At 50.1% G+C, this 8,782-nt stretch overlaps 1 protein-coding gene across 1 annotated transcript; it reads right to left on the bottom strand.

Moving 5' to 3' along the window:
• Positions 1 to 3,085: 3,085 nt before the first annotated feature.
• Positions 3,086 to 6,938, bottom strand: FZD1 (frizzled class receptor 1). The gene has a single exon (XM_059477265.1). The coding sequence runs from the start codon at positions 6,670 to 6,672 to the stop codon at positions 4,921 to 4,923; it is 1,752 nt and encodes a 583-aa protein (XP_059333248.1). The 5' UTR covers positions 6,673 to 6,938; the 3' UTR covers positions 3,086 to 4,920.
• Between the last annotated feature and the right edge of the window lie 1,844 nt (positions 6,939 to 8,782).

The following is an 8,782-nucleotide window of genomic DNA, read 5'->3' as shown; positions in this document are numbered from 1 at the left end:
GCCTTACAGCTCAACTGGACCACAGACGCAAGAGATTTACAAATATGAAAAACTCTCACAGCTATGGACACAAGAGCATCCCTCTCTTCTAATGGGTCTAAGCACATTACTGAGTTGCATTTTTGAATCAATATTTGAAATCAGGATCCATATGATCCATTGACCCCAAGTTTGCACAACATGCAGAGCAATGATGCTCTGGGTCCAGCAATGCAAACAGCAACCAATACAATCTAGGACCATTAAAAGGGAGGGTGAGACTCATATTCAGATTTTGCACAGTATTGCCAGTCATGTAGTGCTGTCATTGGAAACATGTACCAAATAAAATGCAATTCCAGCTCCTGAGAACTAGAGGGTATGACAAAAACAGAGCTGTGCCTCAGTTTCCTTATTTTTATAGGTGTTAAAATGTTTGATTTAGCACCTCTTCAATCTGTCTTGAGTTTTGCTAGCTGAAGCTCCTTCTGAGGCCATGCAGCACTGGAGTGGAAGATTATGCCACACAAATACAAACTTGTTGCAAGAGTACTCTCAATAATTTTATAGTGCATCATGACAAACTCAGGATTACTTTCTCTGCTCAGCTTCAGGGTGCACACCTTTTAAAAATAGAACTACAGTGTCAGTCTGGAGGTTGTCTCTCATGACTGGGATTGGCAAAAGACTGATGAGATACTAGCCCAAATAGCCTATTTTGAAAAATACTCATCATGTAAATAAACAGCAGTCTCTTCTCAGACCTAGTTATCATCCCTTTGAATAACAATTTTTTTAAAAAGTGCAAAGGGATGGCAGCAGAAGGGTGGGCATCATCCAGAGGGCAGATTTGAGCCCCACTAGCTTTCAGTCTTGTCTTGCCCCTCTATTGAAGAAAAAACAAAACCAAACACAACAGAAACACGCACAAATATGTGCATATACCAGAGATTTTTGGGCATTACTGTATGAACAAATCAGAAATCCTACTCCTTCCCAATAGGATTTGTTATGGAAACGGCATACAATTTCATTCCAATACCACAAATTTGCCACTACATTAAAGAGCATTACTGTTACTGAAGGATGAACAGTAAATCAACATACCCAGCTCTTCAGGCTACAGCCCTCTTCAGGGGAATGGTGATTTTGAGTGTCCCTTCATTTCAGGATATAAATATATCCCATGAGAGAAAGGAAAGCTGCTGAGTATGGAATGCCTAAACACGAACTTCAGTCCAAAAAAATTTGTTTTATCAAATTTGTTCTTATAGTAACTTTGTCAGGGACAAGAGAAGTGGGGAAAACTGCTTCTTCATATGCTGATACTTTCTACTTACTGTATATTGATACTTTCTCTGGTTACCATGGCACATCAATCACCCAGACTATGTTGTAAAAACTGCCATCTAAAACCCCTGGAGCAATGGATAGATTTCCTTTTAACAGTAAACCATTACTGAGGCCCCATGCAAAAGACATTTTTGAATCTTACTAATAAAGCATCTGAAATACCATTATGTGTTGAGAAATCAAACATAAAAAGGTGGATGAGCCACACAGACAGTGCCACAGCATTCAGTGATGACTGTGACCTTTGCAAATTACTGCCCCGTGAAGGGTCACAGAAATTGCAACAAAATTTTTATAGCAAACCAAATAGCAAACAAAAAAGCAGGGGGTGCTCTTTCAACAAATTTATGAACATATTGCACTCTCTAGTATATTTATTAAAATAACCAAGATTGAACATGGAGCTTTAGCTCTGAAAAAAACCCCAAAAACCCAGAGAACTGAAGGGGATCCATATCTGCTGCAAATCATGAACTGTAAATACTGACGTTTTACTTCTTGTAGAAAAAAAATCCATTATTCATTTCTGAGAAGTGTTTTTAAAAATTGGTCTTCCTACCTTTACCATAATTGCAACATCTCTGTTACAAATAAATGTGTTCCCCCACCCATAAATAGATAACATACATTGTTGCAAGAAAACAAGATTAGCCAAAAGGGCTGCAATGTAATTATACACTGACCAAAAAGAATTCCATTGCAATGAAAGTGAATGGCTTGTACTTCAGTTCATTAGCAGAGTGCTGATCAGCAGAATTTTAAATGCCAAAATAGCCCCCAAAAAAGGAAAAAAAAAACCCCAAAACTTGAAGAGGGAAAAAAAATGAGATAAATGTCCAAATATCCGAGAAAGCAGGAATTATGTTTGTGTAGAACAAATTTTAAAATAATGAGAAAACCCTGCCCCCTTGTCTCACCTTAGAGAAATTCTGTTAAGCTTCCCTTACTTCCTTATACCTGTTTATGCATCACGATTTGAATAAAGTAAACAAGCCAAAAATAATTTGTATCGGTCTCCAGATCTACAGAGAGAAATGCTTTACTAGCTTATAACACTAAAAATCAAAAATCAAGTTGGATAATTAACCAGTATAACCCTAATAAACCCACACTTACCGAATGGCACGTCAAACAGTGAGTTACAGAAAAAAGAGAAAAAAAATTATATTGCTTTGAAAGGTTCAAGAATGTGTGTGCTTTCCATAAAGCTGAAATGCTTCCACGAACATTTAACTCTGGATTAACCAAACAGTCAAAATTCAGGAAATAAATCTATTTTACTAATTAAAACATTCTGACAATATTGCAACATAATTAGTGTTATTTTAAGCACTGAGGGTTTTTTTTAAATTTTAATAAAAAAGAAAATGAGAAGAAAGGCTAAGTTGTGAGAACTCTTTTCTGCAACCAAAAAAATAAAAGAAAAAAAACCACAAACCCCCACCAAACTCACCAAAAAATAACTGGTGAGCTTCTTTCTTCTCCTGCCATATAGCAGATCTCTTCTTGGATTTCACACCATTGACCATACCCTGTCAGAGATCTTGAACAGTTTACATTACTTCTTTTGAAGGATTAATCTAGACTGGCCCAGAGATAAAAACCAAAATGCACAATGAATTCCTACACTGAATTCCAGCTTGTTACTGTGAACTCAACATAAGAAAAGAAAAAAGGAATCCCACACATCTTGTAGTATATACACTGCTCTCACACAGCAGGAGTTAGAGGAATACGTAAAAGGACAAGCTACTTTTGTACAAAACCTCAATTTATTTCAGAGAAATTAAAAATATGGTATTTAATATATATAAATTTCTATTCCTCTATAAATATAGATGATCTTGTGATAATGAACAGAAATAAATGCATACCAAATTAAAATAATTTTGCATTTCAGGGTATGGTAGCCATAGTTAATGTTTATGAACCTAAATACAGGCATTTGTAATATAAAGAAAAGTTTAAAACAATACAATCAGGAGAGAAGCATTCTGCTGTTTTTCATACAGAGGTCTACATATTCAAATGCATCTGTTGAAAGTTACAATTTCGTCTTTTAACTTTTTTAACGTATTAGAAACACAATCCCACACACCCAGGAGCATACAAGGTAGCTGATATACTGCACACATGGTATTTTATCCTTGCAGTATGCAATGTTATTTCTGTACCGAAAAAAGAGGGGAAAAAGACAGCAGAGGCTCTTTCAGGTCTCACATCTCACCAGAACGCTTAAGCATTCTGCTTTACTGTTTTCCTTTCCATTGTTTTTACTACTGGCAAAAATCATCACACCCTCATAATGCGTAATGATTTAAATCTCAACGAATTAAAATTCAGAGCAATGGCTCCAATGCTTCCCGTATGAAGAGTCGGTGTATGAACATAACTAGGGGGCAGGGAGGAAACAAACAAAAGCCCCAAAGTGAACGCTGCGTTTTATTCCGATGAGGCTCTTTTCACGGAGCCCGTATTTCCTGATCCTGCTGACCCCAGCCGGCACAGCCCGGCGGGGAGGGACCGGGCCGGGCGGCGGTGGGAGCACCCGCGGGGCGCCCCCGCACTGGAAAGTGGGCTTGGAAAAAAGCCGCAGCAGGAGGGAATGTCGGCGTACCTCTGCCGCCATCCACCTCCCGAGCCCTCGGAGGTGCTACAGGTGCAGCCGGTGTGAATAAACCCCAGCCGTACACCGAACCGGGCCAGCCGCTCCCGAGCCGCCGCGAGGGGCTCTCCCCGCTCACAGCGGCCCGCCCCGAGCCCCGGGCACGGCTGCTCCCTGTACCCCCAGAGAGGCCCCGGGGCGCAGCGCCGTCCCTGCGCCGTGCTCGGGCACTTCTCCGTGCTCCCCGTACGGGACCGGGCGGGGTCGGTGCTCCCCAGACGGGGCCGGGGCCGCGGGGGAAGCGGCGCTCCTCCCTCCCCATCCCCATCCCCATCCCCACCTCCGCGCTACCGCGGGCGGGCCGGGACCGGGACCGGGACCGGGACCCAGCCCGGGTCAGGAGGCGCCCCCGGCCGCAGCCCCGCTCCGGGCCCTCCTGCTCATGCAGCTGAAATTCCAAGCAAAGCCATTACAAAACCTGTGGGGGGGGGGGAGAAGAAGGGGATTTGTTTTCGATTCTTTTACCGGCAGCTTTACCCATCCTTCCCTACGAAATAAAAATCCAAAGCCTTTTTTTCCTTTAAATTAAAAAAAAAGCGGGGGGGGGGGGGGGGAGGTGATAAGCGAGGAAGTAAAATCCGCAAACGGGTTAGAAGTGTCCTAAATAATTAAAAAAAAAAAAGTGAGTTTTTTTGTAATTTAAATACAAATATACTTACAAAATCTTACAGAGGCTATTTACATCCCTCTCCCCCAACCTGACAGTGCGTTCAGCTCCTACAGGAGACAGCCCGAGCAGCACGGGGCGGGCAGAGCCCGGAGATCCCAGCACTGGATCCCCTAGCTCGTCCTCCGCTCCCCGCCGCCTGCGGAAGCCACTCGCAGTCCCAAAAGTTTGCCCAGGCTGGATAAGGAGCTGCTTCCCGAGGCAGAGTCTCAGTCCTCCGCCTGCTCGCATCTCCCTAGCCTGGCAAGCAGAGGTCTCAGACCGTGGTCTCGCCCTGCTTGCTGTTGGTGAGCCTGGTGTAAAACTTCCTCCAGGAGTTCAGGGTTTTCCCAGACCAGATCCAGAAGCCCGAGGTGATGCCCACGATTAAGGTCATGAGATACTTGATCATGAAGACAGTGAAGTCGGGGCTCATGGGCGGGTGGTGGCCGCTGTGGTTGTTGGGGCAGGGAATGGCATAACTCTTACAGCTCTGCGTGACCCAGCTCCTCTCCCACTGTTCCCTAAAAGCTTGCTCGTAAAAATAGCAGGCAATGACGATGGTGGCCGGCACCGTGTAGAGGACGCTGAAGATGCCTATCCTCACCATGAGCTTCTCCAGCTTTTCTGTCTTGGTGCCGTCATGCTTCATGATGGTCCGGATCCTGAAGAGGGACACAAAGCCAGCCAGCAGGAAAGAGGTACCGATGAACAGGTAGACGAACAAGGGGGCCAGCACGAAGCCCCTCAGGGCATCCACGTTGTTGATGCCCACAAAGCAGACGCCGCTGAGGACGTCGCCATCCACTTGTCCCAGGGCAAGGATGGTGATGGTCTTGATGGCCGGCACGGCCCAGGCGGCCAGATGAAAGTACTGGGAGTTGGCCTCAATGGCCTCATGGCCCCACTTCATGCCAGCAGCAAGGAACCAGGTAAGGGAGAGAATGACCCACCAGATGGAGCTGGCCATGCCAAAGAAGTAGAGCATCATGAAGAGGATGGTGCAGCCCTCCCGCTTCGTGCCCTGCGCCACTGTGCGGGAGCCGTCCTCGGCAAAGCGCTCGTTGCAGACCACCCTCTCCTCCAGGAGGAAGCCGGCGATGTAGGCCACGGCCACCGCCGTGTAGCAGCCCGAGAGGAAGATGATGGGCCGCTCGGGGTAGCTGAATCGCTTCATGTCCACCAAGTAGGTGAGGACGGTGAAGAGGGTAGAGGCACAGCAGAGCACGGACCAGATGCCGATCCAGGTGCGGGAGAAGCGCAGCTCCTCGGGCCCGAAGTACATGAGCCCGTAGAGGCGGCCGGGCTCGCAGGGCGCCCCGCAGTCCTTCTCTCCCAGGAAGCGGTAGTTGAGGTACGAGGGCACCTTCAGCGCCCGCGGGCAGGTGAAGCGCCCGCGGGGCTCGCCGGGCCCCGGGCCCCCGGCGCCGCCGCCCCCGCGGTGCGGGTTGCTGGTCCAGCTCTCGGGGCGCAGGGCGGGCGTGGGGGTGCCGCGCTCGGAGGCGTTCTGCCCCACGCAGAGCTCGCCAGCCCCGTGCACCGGGAACTTTTCGCAGCGCAGCGTGTCGGGCCACTGGAAGCCGAACTTGTTCATGAGGGCCTCGCAGCCCTGGCGGGCCCGCTCGCAGAGGGAGCGGCAGGGCGGCAGGGCCTGCTCCAGCACGGTGCACACCGGCGCGTACATGGAGCACAGGAAGAACTTGAGCTCGGCCGAGCACTGCACCTTCACCAGCGGGTAGAACTGGTGCACCTCCAGCCCCGCGTCCTCCTGGTTGGTGTGGCCCAGCAGGTTGGGCATGATGGTCTGGTTGTAGGCGATGTCAGTGCAGAGAGGGATGGAGATGGGCTGGCAGTAGCCGTGGTCAGGGATGGAGATGCCCCGCTCGCCGTTGTACTGCGACGCCGGCAGCTGCCCCCCGGCCGGGAGCGCCGCCGCCCACAGCAGCACCAGCAGCAGCGGCAGCCGCGGGCACCGGCCGCTGCCAACTTCCCCGCCGCCGCTCACCGCCGGCCCGCGCCGCTCGGCCATGCTCAGTCGGTGCCGCCTGCCCTGCCGGGCTCCCGCCGCCCCGCCGCCGCCGCCGCCGCCGCCGCTGCTCCTCCCGGCCCGAACTTGCGACTCATGAAGGGAGCGGCGGGCAGGGACGGGGCAGCCCCGGCCGCCACTCACGCGGCCGCGGAGCGCAGCGCGCAGCTCTGCCCGCACCGGCGGCAGCGTCCTCCGCGCCTCCGACTAGGGCCGCCGCCGCCGCCTCCGCCGCCGCCGCCTGACCATTTGTGCCGGCCCCTCGAGCCCGCGCCCCTCGCCTCGCCGCGCCGCGCTCCCTCCGACCGGTTTCCAGGCGCCCCGCAGTCTGCTTCACCGGAGGGAGGAGCCTTGAAACCGACGCCGAACTTTCCTGCGTAAGGGACCGTCTCCCAACGCCTCAGCCGGGGGCGGGCGCAGGCGGGCCCGGGGCTGCCCCGCGCCGCGCACAAAGGCGGCGGGGGCGGCGCTGGGGAAGGGGCCCCGCCGCGGGGCGGTGATCGAGGGGACGGGGCTGTGCCGCTCGGTCGGCAGCGCGCCGGTCCCGTTGTCCCGGGGCTGGTTTTGGATTCCCCGCTGATGACGATTGTTGGAGCTGCTGAGCGGCGCACCCGGACTGGGCCGGAGCCCGTCATCCCCGGTGCCCCTCGGCGTGCAAGCGGCCGGGCTAATCCCGGCCGGGGAATCGATGTTTGGCACGCAGCAAAGGGCAGGATTGCAGCAGGGATCCGCGGCAGTGCTCCCTCCCTGAAGGCACAGACCGCGATGTCGCACATGGCACGCACGGTGACACTGGAGTGGCTGAAACTCGCCTTTCCCCAGAGACACAAAGTAACTCGCTAGCGAGCTATTGCCAGCGTGTTATCTGCGCCTTCCTCGCAGCGCGTCCGCAGCAGCAGCCCGACACACGAAAATAATCCCAATAGGGCTTTCCCATTTCCCTTCCTCCCTCTGCGTAGTGGGCAACTATTCCAGTGTGACTGAAGTCGAATGCAGTGTGACTTGCAATACCTCCCGTCAGGGTTTTTGGAAAATTCTTGCTGTATTATTTGGGAGGGGGTGAATTGGCATACAGTGACCGCCAGCAGTAGCCATTTTTATATGCCTGAAGCCCCATTGCACAAACAGAATGGAGGTCCTGTTGGCTATCCCGAAATGCATCGCCCAGAAAAACGATGAAGGCTGAATAGGGGATTTACTGTACTCATTGGAACTGAATAAGAATAATAAAGTGTGCTCCTGGAGAGAGGAACCCTGCCCTGTTCTCCAGACATTCAGTAATTAAGGCTCTCTGTCGTGTGTGCAAATGTTTTCATGTTTGCCTGAAGGTTCACTCTACCATTCGGAGCTGAACCAGGCATGGAACTTCTCTCACCAGCTGTCTTCCTTCTCTGCAGCATGCTCCCACCCTTTCCCCCTTACACGCTAATTGAACTCCAAAAATCCATTAGTAGTTAAGACAGCTCCAGCATTTATTTCTAGCTGTCAGAGGTGGCAAGGGTTAATAAAAGATATCCGTATTTCTTGGATAGCTACAGATAAAATTTGGACCGTGCTATTTAGGCCACTTTCTTTCTCCCAGCAGAACTGTCCCACATTCAAACTAATTAATAGCAAAATCTGTGCTGTGTAACAACTGCAGGAGTGGGATCATGTTTAGAAATTGCACATCCTTAAAAATGTCGATTGCTGATGTCCTTGTTTACTGAGGTTCATTGAGTTCTGTCAAGAACTCTCTTTTCAGAGGACCATAGTTCAAAAATTATATGCACAAATACCTTTTTCCATCTTCTGCTGAACAGTTTGATTCCTTAAATGTTGTATTTATAGTTTGAAGCTACAGATTTTTCAGATCTACATCAGTAATTAAAATTATTTGCTTCTTTCTAGCACAAAAGCTATTTATATTCAGCCCTAAATAGCAGTATTGTTTTTCTGTTCATCCTAAAAAGACTGAACACTGGATCTTGAGATCAGAATAAGTATTATCCATGCTCTTTCTCATAGACACACTCATTCACAATGAGTGTGAATTTCTGACTGGTCTTGGGAAGCCTCCTTGGCTTTCTGCCTGTCCTCTTTAGACCTGGGGACACATCACACAATCCAGCAG

Source organism: Ammospiza nelsoni, chromosome 1 (assembly GCF_027579445.1).
Source record: "Ammospiza nelsoni isolate bAmmNel1 chromosome 1, bAmmNel1.pri, whole genome shotgun sequence".
In the NCBI taxonomy this organism is placed as follows: Eukaryota; Metazoa; Chordata; class Aves; order Passeriformes; family Passerellidae; genus Ammospiza; species Ammospiza nelsoni.
The sequence above is the reverse complement of the archived record's forward strand: the minus strand, read 5'-3'. Positions and strand labels throughout refer to the sequence as shown.

Coding starts and splice junctions, on each gene's coding strand:
- FZD1 (XM_059477265.1), bottom strand. CDS start 6,672: ATGGCCGAGCGGCGCGGGCCGGCGGTGAGCGGCGGCGGGGAAGTTGGC.